At 37.4% G+C, this 25,955-nt stretch overlaps 1 protein-coding gene across 2 annotated transcripts in view; it reads right to left on the bottom strand.

Annotated features, from left to right (window-relative positions):
• LOC119649291 (homeobox protein caupolican) overlaps positions 1–25,955 on the bottom strand; it is a 308,010-nt gene that overhangs the window by 96,388 nt on the left and 185,667 nt on the right. Inside the window, exon 1 of one of the 2 annotated variants that reach the window (XM_038051386.1) lies at positions 17,618–18,276. The exons of the other annotated variant lie outside the window; for it this stretch is intronic. Within the exon in view, the coding sequence (XP_037907314.1) occupies positions 17,618–17,620 (3 nt within the window). The 5' untranslated portion in view covers positions 17,621–18,276. Of the gene's footprint in view, positions 1–17,617; positions 18,277–25,955 lie in introns of those variants that run through there. 2 annotated transcript variants of the gene reach the window in all.

Here is a 25,955-nt window from a genome sequence, read left to right on the forward strand (position 1 = left end):
GTTTAAGATAACCTTAACATAGTCGGGATTTCCTAACAAGGTTAACATGGAAGGTCTAATAGATGATAGGTAGGATGATCACCTCAAAGCCGCGCCCCATTCCTCTCAAGATAGGGGTGAATTGAATAAGTTTACGATTCGTTATTTGGTTTTGTGTTTTCCCCTTTACTAGTGGCTTTGCTACCGGATCGGTAAGTGGATCGGCTCTGGACAGGTAATCGAAAACATATTTCTTTTATCTTTGCATGTTGCATACATAAAAGATTTGGAACCATACCGTCAATAAAATCATTATTTTTCTTATTTTTGAAAATTTAAGGGAACGACTGTGACAGTTATTTGAAATAATTAAAACTTTTATATTCGATGAAGGGAACGAGTGGCTACCGAAATATCGATATTTGCAAGATGAATGAATGTCACTAGCGAATAGAAAAAAGGCAGTCTTAATTCTCTGAGTGTAATTATGCGGTGTTTCCAGCGATTAATTATTTGAAATAATAAAAAAATTGGTTTTCCTTATTCGCTGGTGTTGATATTTTCATTTTTGCAAATACCGATATTTCAGGAACCACTTGTTCCCTTCATCAGAGCTAACAAGTGGGTTAGCACTGATGAAGGGAAGAAGTGGTTCCTGAAATGTCGGTATTTGCAAAAATAAAAATATCTTATTTCAAAATCTTAATTATTTCAAATAATTTAATCGCTAGAAACATCGCGAAATTACACTTAGATACGACAGTTGCTTAAAGCCAACGAATCAAGAAAAGCGATTTGTCATTAGGCATACATATCGGGGATTCGGGCGGACCGGACGGTATTTCATCGCTTTTCCTATATAGGCTACTCATTTTTCCACAATTCCTTTATCGAACTTTTCAGAATCATCTAAGCATTCTCAACTTTTTGTAGTGGGAAAAGGTCTCTGTTATTATCTTTTACCCTACTTAAACCATTACCATTAATGGTAATTGGATAGATATAGATATATTTCTCAGCATATTTTATAATTGTATAATAATCATTTTTTTCGCCAAACCGACACTAAGTACAAATGAACTCCCACTTAATTCGATCAACCTCAACATTCCTCAACTAAAGCTGGAAAAGTTTCTTCCGATCTAACTTGATTGGTTTCAAGTACGAAAGAAGATACTTTCCTCAAGTGTACACTTCTCTTACTAAACTAGTTTATTACTTGGGAATTTTACACTTTCACATGACTGATTAGCTCCAATTACAGATAAGATTAGTATAGACGACCCATTATAGCAACTGGACAATTATTATATTTGAAGAGGTTTAATATTATTGTATAACCGTGAGACAGCAAGAATTATTGTGTAGTAATGATGAATTCGAGAAGAATTCACTGTAAAAGCTGTAAAAATTGTACAATCGTTGAACAAGTCTAAATTTATTTATAATGAACGAATACTTCCGGTCCAAATCAAAGAAATGCAAGAATATAAAACTCGATAAAAAATTATTTCAAGATGAACAAAAACCTATTATTATTCATTTTCGCAAAATTATGTCTCGCCTTCAAAATTTTGAAAAGAAAAACTATTGTTATTTGAATTTCGCAATAGTTATGGACGTCAGATTTGCCGGCCACCTCGAAATTAAGATTCATATCTATCAATCTAAATTGTTGATCTGTCCTACTAAATTTATGTCTGCAACTGAAAACAAAGCAATCTTACACATGTATATGATCATAAAACGTTTAAAAACTTAATAGTTTGCTCAGTAAAAGATACAATTTTTACCGCAGATACAAACAATTGAAATTTCTAATTTAGCAAAACTAAGGGAATTTTCAGAAACTCTCTGTTATGGATGAACCATAACTTCAATAAAAATATAATGGAATCATAAGTATAATTGGTAGAAAAATGAGAACAAACACCTTTCGGAAATATACACAATGGATAATTACCAGAATTTAAAATGTTTATGAAGCAGTTTCAAAACGTTTAACACCATTTAATGATACTCCGTCGGCCTTCGCGGTGTGTAAAATCAAAAATCATTTAGGTTAGCGTGAAAATCTTTCATTATTTTCATTGTAGTGAAACGTTGGAAAAGTTGATCCCCCAAAATGTAGTAATATTTGCAAGTTCCCTTTGAGTTTGACGTAAATTTAGAGGTTTATAAGTGTTGCTAGTTTTTAATGAAATTTATTTGGTATAATTGGAAAAAAAGGCACATTGTTCTGAATATTATATCAAACTATGTATTGTTGAAATGTTTTTTCAAAGTCTGTATCTGATAGTTTGTCTATGCATATACACATACGCATACTATTAAGCGTCCACTTTAATAAATCAAAATGTTTCATTCCCCTTATATGAATTTATAATAATCTTTTCTGTTATATAAAGTTACTATAAATCCGCATGAATAAATGAATAAGGATGGCGTCACTCAAATCGGAAGATTGATATTCCATACAAATGGTAACAAATTGTACTGTCAGAACAATAAGATATTATATTGGATTATAGATAGATATCTACTATTTTTATTTTTATAATCAAAGTAGATTTAATGGCTCTGGAGGATCGATAATTTTTTAAAATTAAATTAAAATACTGAGATACTGTTGCTCATAAAAAGGATTAAATCAAATTCTAGGAAAAATTATCCAAGAGGCTATTCACTTCAAGTCTAGCCAGACAAACAAATCCTCGAAAAAGATGAAAAAATTGAAAAACAGAAACAAGTTGCAAAATATTCATGACAATAAACTTTCAAATCAAAACTGTTGATGGGAAAGTTATAACAATATCTAAAATTTATGTGAATCAGATAAAATTATTCATAGAGCACGCAGAATGTTTTGATTAGAACCTTGGTTTGATGCAGCACTGCAGAGTGGATTATGTCATCGTAATCGTGCTTTATGATATGAAATGCACAAAAATTAAATATTCTAAAATTATCGACATTTTTTTGTAGAAAATGTATATTCCGGTGTTTCTAGGGATTAAGATAGTCAGAAAAATAGGGGAATGACGTTGCTTTCTTTTTCAGTGACAAGTTCATTTTTTGCAATACCGATATTTCGGGAACAATTTATTCTCTCCATGAGTACGGAGCACCCAGCATGAAGAGTCGAAGTTGTTACCAAAATATCTGTATTTCAAACCTTTATTTTTTTTAATTTTTATTGCTATCATGGCTTAGTATTCAGCAGCACTCTTTCGTGTATGTATGAGGTGGGGTAGAGGACAACCTCTAAGCACTCAGACACTTCATCTTCAAAGCTATCGTATCTAAAATTTCGTTTTAGCACATAATTGGGGCCAACACCGACACCGACAAGCAGTTGAAAAGCATCGGCTGCAAGATCTTCTGTAATAAAATGAAAGATCCCTGGTTCAGACTGAGTGACAGACAGTGAGATGGCATCCCTTAGATACCCAGTGTACATTTTTGGAAAATTAACAAGATAGGCAGAAGAATAGACAGAACTTTTACTATTTCTTCTGTTATGTTTGTGATTTTTTCGGCTTATTTAATAGTGGGGAAAAAAGAAAAAAAATTATTTTCAAAATGCCGAATAAATAGTTTTTATTCCTTATATACCGGTATTTCGAGGACCAGTTGTCCTCTTCCTCAGTGGGTTTTTGTCAGACTTTTTTCCCACTGGAACATTTACTACTTTCTATGTAGAATACATCGATGGTATGTCTGACATCCCCCCCTGGAAACGAAGTTTTCTTGGAGGCCAGCAATAGAGACTTATACCGGCTCAACTTTTGAAAAATCGTTCAATATTTACTCCGATGTTTTTCGAGCAGCCTTTTCCATAATGAGTAGATCACAGAACAGGCTAGTGAAGTAACGATACAATCATGGCCAAACCATACAACAACTTTGGGAGAGCTAAGAGAAGCAACATATAGTAACTGTCACAAGCCTCCAAGTATTTCTCGGACCAGTTCGAGAGCTTGCTTAGGCTCACCTTCACACAAGTGAATATTGGTGACCAACAAAAAGCCAAAGGACAGTTCTGTTTGGTTGCTTTTGTTCAATTGGGGGCGATATCGGCCAAAGAAGATGATATGAATACGTATCGAAACGAAGGATCTGGATTAGTTTTGAAGATGACATTCATTCACGCTACAATGGTGCATAAAATATCACTTTAATAACGATTATTTTCACATCGGCCACCAAACAATTTTATTCCAGATAGACAGGGATTCTGTAAGAAACATTTAAGCCTGAAAATGAAGAGAATATCAAACTGGCCAGCGAAAATTATAGATGAGTAAAGTTTGTAGAGATAAGCTGGATCAGATACCAGAGTGAGTTTCCTATAGAACAAAATGCGACCCGAAGCATAGATGATGCACATTCCCGACCGCAAAACTTAATTTTCATCTGGGTCAACATCGAATCAAACAAATGCTTAAACTGGAACTAATTAAGAAGGAAAGAACGAGCGTATAAGGAAGTCTAAGGAAACCTTAGCTGATTTCTGTAGACAAGGGAAGGAAACGATTGAAGAGATTCCGTTCAGAGATAAACATGAGTTGATCGACGACCATATGCATTACTCTCCTGCTGAAAATCATTTAGGAATTGTTTCCTGAGCCTACCAGAATGCACTAGGGAGATGTGACTAGTACCCGCAGTAGTCAAAGGAGAGCTTCTAGAATTTTCCAATTCACTATAAAAACACAAAAAACTTCGAGCCCATTAGGCAAACTGGCATTACAAGCCGGACATGTTCACTGATTTGCAAGCAAACCTCCGGGCTAGCCATCTCTTTACAATACATCTTTTTACTGCCGCGTACATCCTTTAGGCACTATGTGGAAAGTGCTAAAGTAAATAATGGCTGGGGCAGTTGTTCGCATAGATGCCTTTCAGATTGGCCGTCTAACTTCCGTGGAATGACGTCACCCTGCATAAAAACCATAAAATTGGTTAGCAATTTGGCTGGGAATTTTTGGATGAGCGGAATACATCAAGCGGCTGTTGAAAGTCCGTGTAGGCATAATCTCATGATCCCCCCTCTTTTGGACTCAAATTGTTTGGAGACCACATTTAGAGCCCAACCGCCGTATAAAGTCATCATTCATGCCAGTTGATACGACGCCTATCTAAAACCTCCGTAGCAACTAAGGAGTACAGTACCCGAGTTCTACAACGCAACTTCACGTTTGAACCCCACAAGGGGGCAACCACAGATAACCGAGTCGAGAACATACCCTCCAGGAATTCTCCCGCCATCCGGTTCCCATAGTACCAACTAACCACCAGTGAAGCTTCTTCAAAGTTTCAAGTCTGATCGGCCGTCCCGAATATGTGGGGACATCACTAGGTGCCCTTATAAAACGTCATGAGGATATCCAGTCGTACTTATGTGAAGACAGAAGTTCACAGGGCATAAAATGGAAACAATATTCCTCATCACAAAGTGCTTTAAGAGAAAATCTGTTTGCATTGGCCTTCAGAAGTCACGTTACCACTTCTTTCTGCAATACCCAAAGTATAATCAAAAGGCAATGTTGATCAGACGAGGAGATGGAGGTAAGCCCACTCGGAGGCGGAACTCCCTGGAAGGACAGGTATAAAGAAACACAGCAAAATATGTAAAGTTGAAAAGAAAATAGAGGACCCGCATACCTTTCAATTTAGACCCGAATTTCCTTTTTGCGACCCTGTTAAGTGGTCGCAGTAAGTTTGTACACTTTCTTTATTAAACGTAAGAAGATTTAATCCATTTTTAAGTGAAATTCGACAGTTGTTCTGAATTCCCTGTATTCGCCTTTATAATCTTGACATATCTGGGGAGCCGGTTAAATGAATAATATCATAATTGCAGATGGTGAATTCAGTAGCGGAATTGGCCTCTCAGAGCTATCTTGGAAATGCTTTATTCATTGGGACGAGTTAACAGTAAGATGTGAATATGGCTTCATGCCTGGTCATGCCGTGTGAATTCCGACAGCTTGATAGCATGCACTGCCGAATTCAAATTTTAGTAGAATTACTTCCCTAGGTGTATGAATTTCCCGCCCGATTTTCCAGGTAGGCATGGCAGCTGCTAACAATTTCAAAGAAGTAGGTTTAGTGTACGAAGGAATCGGTTTTCAATTGAAGAAGGAAATATTTACTCACTTGCTCTGTGGTTTTAATGTTCAATTTTCCTGGTGTAAAGACCAGCTGCAACTTAGTTCCAGTTACCAGTTGCTAGCTTCTGTGCGTTAATTTCGAATTCATTATAAATCTCATTGGGTTTAGAATGAAGGATTTCACTTCCAACTGTTGGAAGTAAATTATTTCCAAGAAGAATTTCACAGCATGAAGAAAAGCTGAGAGAATACCTTCGGAGATGTGTTAGACAATTATCAAGCCAAATATCAGCACTAAGGAATACAACTATACCATCCAGCAGCATCAAGTGGTGAAATGAAATGAAATACACGATGGTGACCCTAATATGCCACATACGTTTTATTTCTGCAAGATTTGTTATCGGAGCAAGCCTCTCTCCGGAGTTCATCACCATCAACGCCGCAACAACCACTGTCCGTTCTAGGTCTGCCTTATTATGGAACTCTTAAACATTTCAGTTTTCAGCCGAGTTCCATCAATTCTCCGGCGTCCTGGTATATGCCATCTCTCCATATGAGGCAGGGTCTACCAAGTCTTCTTCGTTTGTCATAGACTTTTCGGTCTTGCTCGTTGTATAGACTACGGAGTTACCCACCAATTATTAATAATAATTCTCTTCACTTTCCAAACATTCCACCTACCCATGCTTCGGGTACACCAGACAAACCCTGGAACCTAAGAGGTTTTGACATATCAGATCGATCTCTGACATTCAACCAATATCTCTCCAATATTCTGAACTTCTGCCTTCCTCACTCCAATTCCGACATTGCTTTTATTATTTCCCTTGGTTGGTTTTTCACTGATTTGTTGCAATTGTTTTCTTGTTTTCCATGTTGTTGAAATGTTACCTGAATTTTAGCTGATACGCTAATAACGTTATGTACCCTCATGTTTTCTGCCCTTGTTTTCGGTGTATGCGGCTGATTTCCCATAAATATGTTACATCTATTTTCGATTTTTAATTGGCGGAAGTCGTGATAATTGTAAGATTGCCAAGATGTTGTTACTGCAACCCGAGCAACATGATCAACAATGTATTTTGTATGATTTTTCTGCGTTCTTGCTATCTATCAGGTGATATTTCACGATAACGGGAGTGTAACATATGTAAAATTACACTTTTAAATCAAAAATTTAGTATTCTATTTTATGGTAGAAAAGAGGAGATTTTATCGGTAGGAAAGTTTTTAGTTTGATTTCGGCGTCGAACATATGACTCCTCATTTCAGGAATTGCGTAAATATGTTTCCGTTGTTGGTCTCTGTGTTGAAACTTGGTATCACTTTTTTCAGAAGTGGATACTTTTCACTGAACAAATTAATGTGGATTCAATGTTTTTAGCTTTGTATTTGGTAAATTTGTACCTTTTTTTAAGGATGGATAGACGACATTTCTTTCAGTTGTGCTCGGGTTTAAGGGTACACCTGGGCTATTATTTGCTTTTCGAAAAATACAGCTAAAAAGGATAGAAATTTAAGAGCTACAAAGCTGCAAATTTCGAATCTTCTTCCTAAGGAAACTTTAACGCGGCAAATAAGGGCTGACCCATACCGACGGCGACAACGAATTTGATATCGTTCGGTTGTTTCACGTCAATGATCTCTCCGCCGTTACCATATCGTAGTAGCAGATGGAAAATGATCGCCACTGTTACTCGGAAGCCCCAATCTTTCATCAACTCATATCTAGAGGACTTCGTCGACGTATAGGCCAGATAGCCGTGGACGTGAAAGCGGAAGTAGCAGTTGGAAAGTCGCACACTGAGAAGCCACGACGAACGGTTGAGAAGGAGTACAAGCTTCTTGGAAAATCTTGGGGAGGAATTAAAGAACATTGCCAGCAACCATCAACGATGGAGTATATGTGCGATAGCATGCTACGCCCCACATAGTGATTTATGACAACCAAATAGCTTGTATCTTTAAACAACTCTAAAATGCTACAACCCCTTTTTTGTTCTTTAATTCCGATGGTTTGAAAAGCCAAATCAACCCTTAGCCTGCAACTATCAAATTAAGTATGCAATATTTGGTTCATATGTCAGCAAACGGATGGAAAAGGCCGATTAAATAGAAATATCAACTTGATGAAAACCAAGCAACTTCTCCTCACCATTTCATGGCAAACCAGACACAACTGAACCGTTTATTGCTTTTAAATGATATACCCGAATTTATAATCTCTTAAATCTAATTAGCTCTATCATCAGTCGATGTTTTCCACCTGTACCAATTACATTACAAATTTAAACAACTTTAACATAATAATTTCAGTTTTTTAACGCTTAATATTTTGAATATTCGGTTTTATTTATTTTTGTCTGCATTCGCCATTTTTTGGTCTTTAAAAACACCGAAAAGAGCTAAAATATGCTAATAAAATAAAGTTTTTCATATTCCATTCCGACATCAAAAAGCATCTCACCGACTTCTCCTCTTTTTTCACATTATTTCGTTCTGTTCTTCAACATGGCGATGAATATTTAATATTACTCTGATTATTAGTATTTTTTTAAGTCAATTCTTATGAATATCATCATTTTTCAGTTGGATTAAAAATTATTCTAAGGCAAATAGGTTAATGCCTAACAACAATTTAAATGGATAAAAGAACGGTGTTGTCCATGATCACGTTGGATTTTGACTGGGAAGTGGTTTGAAATTGGTAAGATGGCGCCAAACTTGTTTTTAATTCGATGTCAGAATGTTAATTGTGTAAATTAGCAGATGAATGGAAAAATATTAGACAGATATTTGGATATAATATGTAGAAGATGTTAGAACTAATCTATGGCTAGACTATATCAAAAATTAAATTATTTCATGTTTCTATCAAATTATGGACTAATTATGAACATATTTGGAAGCTGAATGAAACAAGTGGGTAACACCATTATATATTGGAGTTTTGCACTGTTGACTGTTCTTCTTTTGAAAAAGAAAGGTTTTGCTTTATTTTTACTGAAATAAAAGACAATCCTCGAAAAATCTAAAACATCGAATCAGCAGGTTTCTTATAAGTTTTGGATAATAGTGCAAATGTGATTCACGTAACACTGTCTGCGTCAAAACAAAAGATTATATTCCCATGAAGTGGAAAAAAAATCTTTTTTAAATCTATGGGAACGCTTAATTATTAGTGGCTATCCACTGCCTTTAGAATGATTAAACTTATCCCAGAGGCGACTCTATAGGGGGCCCTTTTTCCCCATAAAGGTCCTATACGTTCAGTAGATTGGATTGCTTGGAGTGTGCACTAGAGAAGAGGATAGCCCTTTTTGTGTTTCATTTCCCATGTTCACATGTTTAGTTCAGCTGTAACGAATGCAAACTACCAAAGTGTTTACAAAATGAAGGATGTGTAAATCATTCTATGAAAAGGTTTAAAAAGTAGACACATGTTGCTACATTCATGATTAAATGAGGATGATCACATTAAAACTAGCAGTCCTAAAGGACTCTCCTCTATCTTGCCATCTGAAAACCAACTGAGATCAAAGGAAAGGTCTCAGTTAGCTTTCACTAATTCTGAAACTTTTACTTTATTAGAAGAATACTAATTGATGAAAAGCTACTTTGATAATTGACGGGCTATTTCCTACTTCCTAAATAAGTTCGTCTCTAGAAGATCTGCTAAGTGTTTTGGCCAAGGAACACACTGAGCTGGCACAAAATAGAACTGACATATTGCTCCAGGAACATTAAGAGCATTCAGGTTCCTTTCTTTGCTAGACCCTAGAGAATTTTTACATAAGATTTCATTTCGATGTTTCATTTACTCTCCACAAGGATTAATTACTTTATTCGACTGGCAATCGACTTTTGGAGTATTTCTTTGGCTAAAGAGATTGGACTGACAGTCTAGCCTCCCTTCGTAGTTATATGATTTTCGCAGAAATTTCAAGATCTTTGATGACCAATCAAGCGAGTGGGTTGATTGAAATAATTCGATATTGAATGCAGGCTGAACCCGAAAACAGAATTTCGTATCTTAAGATCCAATGGTTACTTTGTAGTTTCAGTTTCAATCGTATTTTTTTTGTCTTTTTGCCTAACTAGGTGCATTTCTAGATATTTGCTCCTCTTGTTTACTCCATATTCTATCACCTCAACGCAGTTTTTTTATCACACGAAGTTAGTGCACTTGACCTCCTTCAGCTGAACTCACTACCTCGTAGGCCAATTTCCACTTTATCGTCGATTATTTTGGAAATATTGAGATATACCCCGAGAATCAAACAGGAGTTTGCACCATATTAAAGCTAGCTATACTATCGACTCTCTAATGCCGTTTTCGTCTTAGCGGCAATCCTGTCGATCTGCTCTCTCTTATTTTCCACCAAACACGACTCAAGTTTGAAAACCAGTAGTTTTTTGAAAACTTTTTCGAACGGTCTAGTAGAGTCATGAGTTTGTAAAATGTCAAATTGAATGTGGTCCTTCCTGCATTCAGAGAACATTTATTTTTGAAAGTTCCCAGACCCTGGGAAATGTGAACAATGGCGACTTTCAGAAGTTCCTGCAACAACTTACTTAGAATAGGACCATACTTTGCTCCTTGTTGAGTCTATTTGTTCTTTGATGACTCGGGCGACCTTCTTGCCTTAAAATGTAACGTCTTTCTTTTTGGTATTAGGATAGATATTCTTGGAAGCCTTAATTCTTCTGATGGCTTTGTGGGCAGATCTCGTCGGCATTTATTTTTCGAGGCTTCATGGTGCAATCGACTGACAGTTGGTTAGTTGTCTTGTTAAGGCCGGTGATCGGTGCATTTGCGTGGTTGTGGCTGACGATCTACATATTTGGAATGCCCTTTTTAATTTGCGTAATTTGTATTGAACAGTAACCGTATTTTGGGTAGGGTCGTAACTGCATCCGATTGGATATCATGAGCCAAGATTCGAGATTATGTGCCCACTATGACACTGAAGTCCCAACGGCAAGACACCTCTTTCCAAGAATTTTCGAGAAAAGATTCGAATCTGATAATCTATTTTTTACACCATACTATACATGTAGGCTATAAAATAATCCATTGTCTGGATAAGTACAAAAAGAAGTCCTTCAAGATGATAATGGGAAAATTACATTATTTGATTTTAAAGCTCTCAGGACGATAGCTCGTCGGCAATTTTTTTTTTGTGGAATCAATGGGAAAAACTTTACGAATAAAATTAATAGGATTGAAAAGATTATTTCCTTTATTGGCTAAGAATTTTGTGATGATGGCTAGAAAAGATGGCAGATGGTCATCGAAATACTGGGTTTGTTTTTCAACAAATTCTTAACCAAGAAAGGATATTTTTCAATAAATTCTTAACCAATAGAGGAAATAATGTTCTCAACCCATTTGATTTTGTTTAAACTTTGGATAAGTAACTAACTTCACCAGCCTTTTTTTCGCGAAAGGATATAATCCTTAAATTTTTAGAAGACATAAAAAGGCTCTGCAATTATTAAATTTACAATTATCCAAAAAGTACCCTTCGTTTAGAATGAGGAGCGTTAGAATGCATATCGTAAAGTGGACTTTCGAACAAGAAGGCAGAATTCAGTGTGAATTTATTTATTAATGCATATCCTTTATTTTGCAGAACAGAACAGAACCCTGTTTCAATAAGTAAACACTTTCTTCTCAGGTGATGCCATCCAACATCAAATGAATGTAGACTTAGGGCTCCCTCAATCCCATAGATAGTTTTTGGTTTTTTTATAGCAAATTAATTAATGAGAGATTACAAAATTATTACTACAACATAGACATAAAAACCAAACTAAAAACCCAAAATTTAATATTAAGGACAAAAAGCAACGATAAATGAAAAAACTGGCCTCAAATGTAATGACTAATGGTGTTCAAGAAGATATAATGTAAATAACACCATGACAGAATTGGCGGCGAGTGCAATACAAAAGGGATAACGAAAAGGAGGAGCTTTTAACAAGAAGGCGGGAATATTTATTCTGAAACATCAAAATTTCCAAATTGCTTGAAGCAAAGTTGGAGGACTTCCTTTCAAAGCCGTTCAACTGTTCTTCAAAAATGCATTGAAACTTACGGAAATTATGCCGAAAATTTAGGCAAAATGCTGATTGCCTATACAGACCGTTGTAATTTTCTATAGTATAGCACCAAACAACCCCAAAAAAATGTGTACTAAAGTCTATGCAATTTGCGATTGCTGATTCAAAATTTAAGGATCAACAGCAGAAAACAAATCTGGATCCTTGGGATTTTTCGGTAAGTACTTCGACATTGTCATAACATTAGTGCACCCAATCATAAAGACGAACCCTTAAAAGAGTAAAAATAAAAAGCGGTCTGATATCTTTGAATACATTGAGGAAGAGCAGAAGGGATTTCATTAGAATTTATTGCTGAACATAGATGTAATGTTACTGAATGTTGCAATTTTGACTGTCAGAATGACTAAACATTAGCCTTATTTGATTTAAGAATTGAAAAAAAGTTAAACTTGTTTTGCAACCTTTGCATAACGATAATCAGAAAATCAGAAAAAAATGGTACTAATAGACCCACTCAAACGATGAATAACAATGCTATTAAGGATGCAATCGGGTCGGGTTTGCATTACTGTCACTACTAAGCCACAGGAACACCTGGCAAAACTACAAGCATCACGTTTTTCAATAGCTAATCATTTGAGAGGCTTTCTGCAGAAAAAAAACTTAATTGCTGCACCATTCCGAAATCATTGCGGTAATAACAAAGAACACTAAAGCCTTAAAATCCACTATAGAACCTCAAACTGTCAAGCAACGTTATTATCAGTTGCACCGAGACCTACTAAAAAAAATTTATAGCGATTTTAGAAAAAATCATTCCTTTCCCAGCAGTTTGGTTTTCAAAATTGGTTCATTGCAAATGCAGTAATCGAAGAAGTGGTTGATTTATAAAAATCTCTTGAACTTAGGATTCATTAATAAACATTAAACCATTTATAGCAATACGACCAATTATATCATAACGAATTGAGGTAGACCTATTAAAAAAATGTGAAGTTGATTCCGTGACTTCTCCGTTATATTTACCAGAAACGGACTTCAATACCATCCTTATGGATACTTATTCTTATTCTGATTTGCTGATGCAACTGGATTATCATCGCTAAATTTCGAATGATAGGGAAACAGATGCAAAAAAAACCTTCACTTGGCAGTTCGATGATATTTGACATAAGGAATTGAATGGAAAACTCAAATTGCATTTTGATGGTAGGCACAGATATTTCATTCATATGCACCAGCGGAGATAAATAACAATTAAAAACGTAGCAGTTTTCATGGAATTCACATCCGTTATATTATTATTACTATAAAAAAAATAGAATTATTATTTATTTCGCCAAACTTGCTCACTATTGACAAGTTTTTAAGCCTTTGCGCTTTCGGTTTTGCCCAGCGAACAGTTGAAAACATTATTTTTTGGTTTTACAACCAACACTGCCGCGAGATGCATTTGGGATCATTTTCTTACTGGAAAATGTGTTTAATCAATATAAACTCAAACACTTAAGGGAGTCATCAGATTTGGGCACAGCGATTTTTCGATATTCCGAGTCATTCGGAAAGTACAGTATTAAACAGGTCAGGTTTTATATGTCAGGTTTATGTCGAACGGTCCGAAAGACACCTGAATGACTTCGATAAAAGAGCAAAAATTCAAGCTAAGGAGTGACAACCGGCTTCACATGACCTTTTTGAAAGTTTATGGCCCAAGAACAGCAGATTAGAAGTCAGTTAATTTCTTTCTTGCATTTTCGTTTTCAAATGCGTTTTTCTCAAAACCACATCTTGACTTATTCGGAACATATTTCTTCGTTTTGGGGCTTTATTCAGTTCTCCAAAAATCCCAAAAAAGGGTCCTCAAGCAAAAGACCCCCTTAAGGCATTATTTGGGTTTCTATCGCACTTGATGTGTTCCAGACCAATAAGATCAATTCAATGCAAAAAATTATCCCCACGTATTGACATTTTCTAACTCATGCTTGACTGTTTTGACTGTGCATCTGGGATCAAATTTTGGTTGACTGAGCAGTGGAGATAGCGTTTACTATCAGATCCAAACATTTTTAACCCCACGATACAGAGGACCCTTATTCAGAAAGGCAAATTCGCAGATTCTACTCACTTTTTCAGATTTTGTTTGGGGACGATTTATAATGAGAAGTGCATTTTCGTAGCAAGATGATTACTCAATTTGAAAGATGCTGCCAATAGAATATCTAGCTGTCTTTACTCTACCTCGATTTAAGGCACAATATATTTTCAATATAAACAGGATTCATGGGATTTCATTTTTATTATAAAGTTTCGATCAAAATAAAAGCCTTCAAATGAAACTTCGTTTTAGAAGGATTCTCTCTTTTGCGAATGAGTTACGATAAAACAAAAAATTAATGATTTAGTTGTTCATTTTGCCGAAATATTTCGACCCAAAAAGAGAACCTTTAGGTAAAATTTTAACTCTAACTTGAGGCGAAAGGAATTCTTTTTATTTTTCATGCCTTTTGCGTTAATTACATAAAGAACCGTCATCTAAGAGTACCTCCCGCCACTATTTTGTTCATTCAAGTCTTTTTCAGACAATATTTTCTTACAATAAATTTTCTTTTTTGTCGGGCACAAAACTTCGGTTGTTTCTCAATTTGCAACTAAAAAGTGAAATGGGGTAGATTCATGATAACTCTATTAATGTAACTGTAAAAATCTACTTAAAAATCATCAAGAATACATCAGCAAATCAGTCATCCCCGAAAAGCATCTCTCATTATTTTCCCTATACGGAGTTTAGTAAATTGGGACTTTCATTGAGGGCTGTTTACCATAGTTTAATGTCACTTTATTTGAAATTTCCCAAGACCAGTGAAAATTATACTATCCCTGTACAGAATTCGCTACCAGCACAATAGGAAATTCAATGCATTATTGTCTACGGTTTCAGATATCAGCTGAAGCCAACCCAAATTTTTCATGATTGATAATATGCATATGGAACGAATGCAGTCTCACGGGAAACTGCGTCAAAGTGGTTTGAAGGATTACAGACTGTACATTTTTCTTTGGAGGACGAACCACGTGAAATTCGCCCAAAATCTTCGACTGATAATACAAATGCTCCCCACATGAAGGCTGAAATAGACGATGATCCTAGATTGACCCAGAACATTATTGCTAATGAACCGGTCTTGAATGACATGGTTATGTCACGAATATCTCATTATCTTCTGGCATACACAAAAAAAAATCTTCAGACTAACATAGGTTCCATGCGTTCCAAATGATGCTCGAAAAGAGGCACAGGTTCATCTTGCTAAATATTTCCTACCGAAATTTAAAACCGGCCAGTATTAGTACAGTATCTTCGACAAAATCCTCACAGATAGCGAAACTTGGTTCTATTGAAAAATATAATAATAATATGATCCGAAAACAAAGCCGTAGTTCATGGTATGGGACCCAGAAGGAGTCAACCCGCCCTTCAGGCCAAGGCAAAAAGAGTGATAATGCCATTTTACTTCGCCAGGTCTACAATTGTACATACCTATTCCTTTGAAACCTGGTCAAACAGTAACAGGAAAGTGGTACACAGAATCATGCTTACCACAAGTTTTCAAAAATGAGTTTGTAGACAAGCCAAAATAAAAACTTTGATGCTACTTCTTTTTACACCAGAACACTGCACTGCTCAAAAAACCAACTTTTATTGAGCCCTCAGACATCGAATTCATCCAGCTCCAAATTCCCTTGATCCATAACTCTGTAATTTTTGGTTAGCCTTAAAAAAAAAACAAATCGAGAGGAAGACTGTAATTCTAATGAAGAAATTATGAATTAATGCAAGTTGAAATTTAGAAACTTCAGAAAGACGATTTGAAGGAACGTTTTGAAAGGCGGATCTATAAACCATAGGTGCATTGAATTCAATGGAAATTCGCCAAAAAAAAACATAAAACGCTTATTCAAATAGTCTAATCAACCCAAATTTACTAAATAAACAATCTGACAATTCCTAATTCCAATTCCCCAAAGACAGAGAAAAGTATGACTTCACGCCCTCTCCTTCTCCGTTTTGCACAAATTTTTAAAAGGGTTAATCTTTGAAATTATTCAAAACGACCCTCTTTCCTGTTTTTATGTTTACGTTTACTAGGTCCTCTTGAATTAGAGAAATGCACCGTAGCAACTTAAGAAACATTTTTACATTGAGTTTCTGAAACACTCTCTGCTCTTCTTGGCACATTAAAAGGAAGAACTTAGATGAAAGCTTCAAAGTGACAATTGTCGGAAGTTGCAACCAATGTTTCACTACATGGAAATCTAGATTGGATCCTTTCAGTAGAACTAGGATTCGGAAAATTCCTACGTTTTTTTATAAATTAAATAACAGAAAACACAAAACCAAATTTCACGATTTTCAACAATTGTTGACTTTGAAAACAAGGGATCTACCAGAACTATACCTTAATTAATAGATATTCACGTTGTTTCGAACGAAGAAGTAAAGAGCTTAAATTGACAGTCCTTGCGCTGATTCAGGCGGACGAGTGATCAAAGCCTGATTTCGGCCCTTTTTTCAGATGCAATCTTCACCCTTTTCATCCTCTTAAACCATAACAAGTCAACCCAAGCACACCGAAAAATTTAGAAGTATCTTTTTTGTTCCTCAGGAAAGAATAACTACGGAAGGAATTAAGATGTTCCCGAAATATCGTTGCGTTAATTGAAATATTGCTAGTGGCGGAAATGGAGTCTCTGCTTTTCCCTGCATCCTAATTTTAGAAAATCCACACTTAGTAAACGCCCTTACGACTAAGTTAGCAAAAAAAATCAAAATGTATCTTCCGGTGTTTCTATCTATGTGCGGCTTCCTTTGTTCGTGTGAACTGGTTCCCGAAATATCAAAACATACTTGGGGAAATAAATATCAGTCGAAGTCGTAGAAACTATGTCTCCGTTTTATTTTTGTTCATCGTTAAGGATGAAGTCTGTTAGTTAATCTATAATTGTAAATCAGAACAGAACCCATCTCCGTGCTTTGCCCAAAAATTCCCTCATTTAAGAAGCAAAACAAATTGTTCCCAAAATACTGCACACCGGATGATTTACCAACTTTTTTAGCCAAAATCGGAGAAATCTAGTAGTTTTCATTTCAACTTCAAACATTTGCCAACCATTCGCTCCGTACTTTTTGATGAGCTAATGCGTTCTAGCATCAATTCTGAACTATGAGCAGTCAAATACATATCGTTCTAGGATCAAATTAGGGCTTATACAATGCAGCTTGCGGTTGAAAATCGCAATTCTAATACCTAATATCTAAGCCTGATAATGTCACAAGGTGGGGAGGCCTATAAAACTTCATTACACCGTGAAATCACAAATAAATTGGGCTCGGTTTTAAGGACAAAATCAATCTTAATTTGAATTGTTTTAAGAATCAAAAAGATATTTACCATACACACTCGCAAATGATTATCCTAAAAGCACAATAACAAAACTGGATGCCGTGAAACACGCTCATCCGTAATCATAATCAAAAGGCACCAAAGGACATAACCACCAACTGAAGCTCACTAATCACTTTGGTGTTTTTTTTTATCAATGCACTATCCAAAAGTAAATTATGTCAGCACCGTCACAAGTATCCAAAACCGAACGGTATACTTCCGTGTAATAATTTTTAAGTTATACTTTTTTTTTCAGTTAAACACTGGCTTAAGTTTGCAGATTTAGTACATTTTTTTGTTCCAATCCTTTCTGGTAATAATTTTCAAAAAACCAAATTTTATCCACAGACTAAACTTTCTCCCATTGATGAATTCATTCACTAACTAAGCACCTCTTCCTTAAAAAATGTTCTGTCACAAATTCATTCAAGTTTTAATTCAACCCGGAAAAAACGGCCATTACAGAAAAAAAACCAAGAAAAAACCGCAAAACTGCATGCACTATCGCATCTATCAACATAAAGGACGTCACACACGCATCAAATCTCGACGGTTCACAATCGCTAAAACGTTGTCGCACTGGAACAGAACAAACGTCGTGAATCTTCCCTCTCACATGAACCACCGATACAAACGGCACAACAGCCAAAAGTCAACTATTAGCAGAAGCGTAGCAGAAAACGGTGGCTGACAAATTCTTGACGATTGTCGATTGTCCGACCGCACAAGTACGCAGAACAACCACGTTACAGCAACACGGGCCTGAAAACACACAGTATCCAACACGACACAACCAACAATCCCGGCCCAAAAGTCCAACAGGGACGAGACTAGTCAAACTGGTTCCTAACCAGTCGGGGAAGCGAGACAGCACCCGAAGAGCGGTGCATGGAGAGAGAGAGGTCATAAAAATAAAAGAAGGGTAAAAATACAGCAATCAGCCCGAAATAAAACAAAAACAAACAGAAATTTGTGCGATTGTATGCTGGCAACTGAGATACCAGCTCGTTTCGTTGCATACACACGCAGAACAACAAAAACAACCGGTCCAACACGAAGTGAACAGGCCCCCATTCATGGAGCTCATGGCCCACCTCCTCGTTGACGTTGGTGTGGAGCGTGCGATAGCAAAACGATAAAAATCAGCCCAGAAATGAATCTAACCATCGAACCCCCGCCCCTCGGCACTTAGTTCATGAGAGGAGGACGGCGCATAGAGAGGCCTGCGCAAGAGCGGGACGGAGAGCAGAAATCATGTTTTTAGCCTTGTCCAACACAAGCATTTAATACCTGAACAGCTGTAGCGTTCATTCGTTCTCATTTGTCGCCCCGTGCGGCCTAGATGGCGATTGTTTGTATTAGTTACGAGGTTGTCGCTCATCGCTTTTTTCATGTTTATCATTTGTTGTCTCATTCTCAATTATTTTGTGCTCATATTTGCTAAGCTGTGGGGTTACTGGCACCCCTTTCCAATCGGTTTTCAGGACTTGTCTCCCGTTTCCTTGCGCTGATTCAGGCGGTCGAGTGGTCAAGGCCTGTTTTCGGCCCTTTTCCAGATGCTTTACTTTAGCAATCTTCACCCTTTTCATCCCCAGAAGCTGCATTGCACCCTCTTAAACCATAACAAGTCAACCCAAGCCTATCTTAATTTATCGGCACCAAAAGAAGCATTTGAAACATCTCCAGGTATTCTGCTGCTGCATCCTCCGTAAACGAGGCCATCTCCCCGCTAAATCCACTCGGATTCCCACAAAAGGGTAGTCAGCCTCCCGACGGCAATCAAATTCCTAATTTCTACATAGAATTAGGATCGCTTGAGGCGAAAGATTTGTTGACACGAAGCGAACAACATATATCATGCTGCTTGTCGCGATTCCTCCCCGTCGGGGGAGCATTCCGGCCACCCGCCAATCTACAAGACAGTTCTTCTCCCCATCGGCAACCCCCAGGATAACAAGCCAAGGAACTCCAAGACATTTTCGCTGTCTCTCATTTACAACCACTTTTTGCATATTTTTCCTCCCTACAGTCTCGAGAATGGATTTTTCTTGTGACAAAGGGGGTGAAAAGCATTTTCCCTGAATGCGAAGAGTTCACAACGAGAATTTGTTGTTGTCTTACAAGTTATATTGTTGATAGGAAACCGACAAAAAGAGGAATTAGAAATAGAATGAAATTCATGTTCGAAACAGACACAGGGGGAGGCCGAGCAAACAACTCATCTGCGAATGGGTGTGTGTTGCCTATTCCCGGCGACCGAAACCAAACCAAACCTGAACCTAAACCACAGAATCCATGCGGAAAAAAAGAAAGAAAAATCAGAGAAAAATACAAAAGGGCGTGGCTTTGACCATTTTCCCTCTATTTCCTGGTATTGTTCATGTACGAAGGGACATAAAAATAGGACGAAGAAAAAGGATCGACTTTTTTTCCTTTCATTCACCACCGCCGAGGAGAAGGGCGAGCTGTCCAGGTCGGACGCGGCTTCTTGCAATCAAATGCAGATCCTTTACGAACGGACAGGGGTGTGTGGCGAAGCACCAACAACCGAGCGTCGGCAGGGAGAGGGGCAGCCAGCGACCAGGATACCGAAAGGGAAATTTACGGTCTGTTAGAACATCGTCAACACGAAAAATCCTCATCAAGGATATCATGAAGTAATGCCCCGACAGGGAAAGGGTGGGTTGTACAAGAGAAACAAAATACCAAGGGGTGGGATGTGCCGCACAAACGTATCCTCACGTATCACCATCGTGTATTCGCTCGCCGAACAAGACTGTACGAGGGATGAGGGATAAAAACGATACAATTTAGGTTTAAGGGATTGCACATACGCGTTGTAGAACATACACACGAGGAGTGATTAGAATCCTATTGCCTTTTTACGGTTAATACATGTTCGTGTTCGCATCGCAAGAGGGGCGGACGGGGATGGGTTTGAATGATGAAAAGTTTGTTGGAAGAATTGCGATAGAGAATGAAAAAGAGTGGAATTAGCGCGATCTGACACATTCTTTTGTACGAAGCGGGAGGGACTCAGGATAACACGTAATCGGATTAGGATATGAAAAACAAAAACAAATCGAAAACAAGCGAACATCAACTCAGTGGCGTTCTAAAAGGTTGTTCTATTTTGTAAAATTACAGGAGTACTCTCCCGGGCGGCCCCTTCTCACCCCGTCCCCGGCATATTTGCCTTATGAAGCAATTTTTGAGAATTTTTTACAGCCCCGAATTTCGTTTTTTCACTGCTCCTTCCTCGACTGGATTTTAAATTGTATTGGGTTATTGTTAACGTCAGAAATGGTTTTCACAGGCTCCTTCCCCGGCCGGGTTTTATTGAACATTGTGTCGCACCGGGACATGTGTGTGAATTGTGCGAAGCGCCCTTTTACAAGCCCATTTTCTAAAGCTGATTAGCATTTAACATTGTTGAGCTGGTCGGCCATTTTTTTTTGTTATTTTGTTTTGATATTTTTCTTTCTTACATTTCAATTTACGTTTGCTCGTTACGAGCGGGTATTAGGGAAAAATGGTTTCATATGTAAATACTGCATTAATTTTAATTTTTATGATTGGGAACATGCATGCGCGTATATGCGGACATGTGTCGGCAGCCTAATGCGATTTGTAGTTCAGTCATTGTTGCTATCATTTCAGCACCTCGAGAGGGGCCTTGCGTACAGCCATTCATAAGTAGCAATTGGTTGAGCTATTGTCTATGGGGTGAGACCTGAAATAGGTAATAAAGATTGAAATTCCAAGAATGCTCCCGGAGTAGGAACTGATTATAGTTATGCAGAAATGAAGATGATTTTAAGGCCATGTTGGTTTCTTTGAGGTGAAAAGACTCAAGGAAGCAAACCTTTTCTTTGAGTTGGGATTGCTCGGAAAAATTAAAGAGTTTAGGGCCGAGAAACCAGAAAAAATCTATTTGGAAATTTTTGGGAATGAGTTTTTCTCTGAATGGCCAGAAAAGATTACGTATGACTTCCGAAAATTTAAAAGAAAATAACATACTTGGGGATACCAGTTGTTAAGATAAATATTGCTAACCATTTTGGGATTTTCTTAGGAGAATGCCATTGTGGTTGGCTGAACGAATAGAATACTATTGATAGGATTGGGCAGGTACTTCCATAATATTGGGGTCAACGTAACAATAATAATGAACAATTACTTCAAAATTGTCAGCCGTAAGTTTGTTTATAGTTAGTGACAGTGAACGCTAAGGCATATCGATCATTGCGATCAAAATCATTTTTTAAACGTTCATAATAAGACGTCGTCTGTGCAATCTGGTTAGGGGCTAACTGAGGGTCATCAACGGCGCAACAACCGCTATTCGGTCTAGGTCTGGCGTAATAAAGAACTCTAGATATCCCGATTTTGCGTCGGACTCCACCAATTCGATATCCCTAAAAGCTATCTGACGTCCTGGCTTACGCCATGACTCCATCTCAGGCAGAGTCTACCTTGTCTTCTTTTTGCATCGTAGATATTGCATTTATAGGCTTTCTGGGCTGGATCATTCTCATCCATAAGTGATCCGTCCAACCCAACCTATTGAGTCGCACTTTATCCAAAACCAGATGGTCATGATATCGCTCATCGATTTAGATAGATAACTGAGGATGCATAAAGTTAATCACCAGATAAATGAAAAGGGCCACATATTTAGGCCTAGGTAATTGAATGGTGGCAGGCGAACCGCCGGCAATGCATGCCATTTGTTGATTTTTTATAGTGGCTTTCTGACTTTCACAGGAAATATGTACACTGTCAAAATGCATGTCTAATGGCGTTTCGGTCTGTCAAAATCTATAATTTGGTAAGCATTGAATTCACGGGAGGTGCGCCATCCTGCAGAATACAAACAGAAGCGCTTCTGATGTACAATCGGATACTTTGCCTGCTCCGTGAGACAGGAGTGTTTAAGACAACCCCTTATATGAGTTGATTTTTAGCGTCAATAAACGAAGCGAGACACCGAATAGGACTATCAATGGGCAGTTGGTATAATGCGGAGATGCCTTGTAATCATCGGAAATTGCTGCTCAGCGAGTTTCTACATTGTGAAAGAATTACAACGCCTTACTTAGCTTCTCTAAACAGTGCTAATTCTTCAACAAAGGTAAAAATCACCAAATTTTAGTAACCAATTCAAGAATATCTAATGGATTTCTTCAAAACAGACGTACATGTTATCGTGCTTTCGAGACTTAAGGCCCATTTAAATCGTTGCATCAAAAGTTTCAGTAGGAAGAAGCTGTTCTCATCCAGAGTTAGCCATGAAGGTCCGTGTCACCAAAGTGTTGACTGTTACAATTGTATCAGCATGTATCCTCGTGTACCTAAATCTGTCGAGTTGCGGTGCTAGTGAACATATTACCATTTTGCTGAAGTAGTTGAATTGCCACCCGATTAACAAAGCATGCTTTTTTTTTGATTTTTTGATAAAGATGTATCTAGTGACGAACTATAATAAACGTTCAGGCTATGTTTGACATAATGTCATGCATTAGAGGTATTTCGAAAAAATGATAGCTCATTCGGGTGGATGTTAATATTAATTTAATTTTAAAATATATTGGAAGACATACTTTCAGGTGACGGGAGGGCCGACTGTGATGTGGAAGACCAAGGTTAGGCGGTTTGATTGGAAAAGTTCATGATACCAACCAACAAAAATAACTTTGGTTCAGATAACGACCTACCTTTGTTTAGCTTACCACGTGTGAGCCCTGATTCAATAGAACCTAAACCGCCCAAAATGGAAGGGAAGTTACAAGATGAACTCACTTGTTGAGTGTTCTGATGTATCGGAATATCTGACCATATGCATAGGACGGAGAATACTGCATCCCTTCAACTATTTCGCCTTTTTTAGCAGACCGTTTACAAGGTGTAATATTTTTCAAAACTAACCATTACGCTGCTCAGTCCGGAAAGCCCTTTCCTCTCACCACAGCAGAAGGGGTTGGTGTTATCATTACTTTAAAAAAGTGCCGAGCTACAGAAATTATCGATTTTTAGGCCCAGACTTGCATGCTAGTTAGATTTCACGATATGTTATCTTCAATGAATTCCCTTCAGTACAAAAGTCGAAATTGGCGAGAGGATTATCAAACGGTGAAGAGAGGATACAAAGTCTGGATGCGGTGTGCACAGATTTGATTTCTATCCAAGCAAAAAAAGGATTTGACGTTGAAATTGATTTGTGTTGTAAAGCGGTATATTTCCACTACTACTTGAACAGTTAGACTTTAGAAGCAAATTTACTAAAAGACACAATTTTAGATTGTGGAATAGTAAACTCAAATGCGAATTAGCCCTGCGGTTTCCTTCAGGGCAGACGCAGCTCATCAGACACTGCCTCACCTCTGCTCTCTGGAGTTAGCTCCTTTATATAAATTTAAAAACACGACGTTTGTATGAAATATATTTAGGGCAAACCCGCCGAAAAAAAAAATTCAAGCAGCGTCTGATAAGTTGCCTCTGCCCTGGACGAAACCCCAATCTAATTTTTACATCTTGGTTGCTTGCCCAAGACTCAAGAACCCGTGGACCACAACCGTGGAAGTAAGTTGCCTCCCTACTGGTCTGGTCCGCCAACAAGTGGGTGGTGGATTTAGGACTGCCTCAATTCCTAAACAAACAATCCGAAAAGAAAGTTTTAGAAGACATTGTAGGAAGAAAAACTTTTACAGACGGGATAACATGATAACTTTGTTAGTGATACAAGAGTAAGTTTTGCTGAAATGAAAGTACAAAATATTTGGCCTGATTTTGTCGTACTACCGCGAACCTAAAAATGTTGGTAAAGGTAATCCCAAGGAGTGTAATGTTACCAAAGTTGAAGTATGCTGGCCAAAACCGAGAAAAGGACGAATATAAATTTCGTTGACAAATTCGATCATTGATTTAAAGGAAATGTGTGTCCAGTTGGCAGAAAACCTCACAAGTGATGGCACAGGTCTTTCTTTCATTTTCTTGATTGTTCTATGGTTACCACATTCTTGACTTTTGAAAAACTACAGTCTTCTTCACGTGCAGATTTAAGCAATCTTACTCCAAAAGAAGCATATATTAGAGACTTGTAGCACCAGTATATGTCAAAAACCAAAAGAGACCAGAAATCAGGAGCCGAGATGGATTCTGGCGTATCGTATCGCTCCGAACCGAGAAACCAAAGAAACTATTAGAAGATCTTGGCTAGTGTTACAATAGGCGCGAAGCAACTAATTGGGTCGTATGGTTAAGATATTTCTCAAAGAATGTTCTGTTTGATAACCACCCGGCAGGGTGCAATCAACATGATTATGTAAGAAATTCCATTTTCCTGTGCAAGCCAACGTGATCTGAGTTTAAGGAACGACGTTTGATTTATTCGACGAGAGGTGATCTGAATAGAAAAGGGTGTCATTCTTCATCAGCTAATGGAACCAGACAGGCTAGAAAAAAACAGTTGATCCCGATCAAGAGGTGAGCGCCAAAAAATTCAGTGGTAGGTAGGGTCCTGATTTGTCACGAGAAACTGTCGATAGATTATTATTTGGAAAGATTCGATTCAAAAATTTGTGAAAAAATCTTGATTTGTGATAACGACGGGAAGTCAGACACCATTTCCCTGGAAAAGCATTTAATAATGTTGAGTGGTTCGTTGGTGCATACTTCAAGAAGAATTCCACCCCTAAGTTAACCAATCTTCATTCCTCAGCAGCAACCTACAGCCTGATCACTGGGAAGCAACTTATTCCAATGCTTGTTCACACATTTCTGATGGAACCATCTTGAAAATCGTTTCAGTGGCAGGGATTGCTTCATCGTTTGATCTATGGAGATCCTTCTTTTATTTTTTGAGTCCACTACTGGAAAAGACCATAGGTGAAGAGCAGTTAGAAGTTGGATCCCTGAATTTTAATCACTGTTGCGACGGTCTGGTGAAAATTTATGTTGTCTTGATTAAATAGCCCATTTTCTTCTGTATTTTCCAAAGCTCCGATAATGTTTTATTAAAATCGCTGTTGGTCGCTTTTCATTTGTCAAGGTACTCGTTTCCTACTAGCTTTCAGCTGAGCACCTTGGGTGGTTCAGAAGTATTACGATGAAATCATGTTTTATCTAACATTACATAATGGTATATGAATTTCGTTTTATTTCCCTTGAGTAGTTATAAAAATCTCAGTGGCGTCACGGATTGTTGATTTTTTTATCGACCGTGAGCAAATGTCATTTGCGACAACAGCTTTTCCATGCCAACATGTTTATGTAAAATTATTGTAACTTGTGAACTAAACGTCATCATTACGAAAATTTTTTATTTTTTTTTTCAGAATGGTAG

Source organism: Hermetia illucens, chromosome 2 (assembly GCF_905115235.1).
Source record: "Hermetia illucens chromosome 2, iHerIll2.2.curated.20191125, whole genome shotgun sequence".
Taxonomy (NCBI): Eukaryota; Metazoa; Arthropoda; class Insecta; order Diptera; family Stratiomyidae; genus Hermetia; species Hermetia illucens.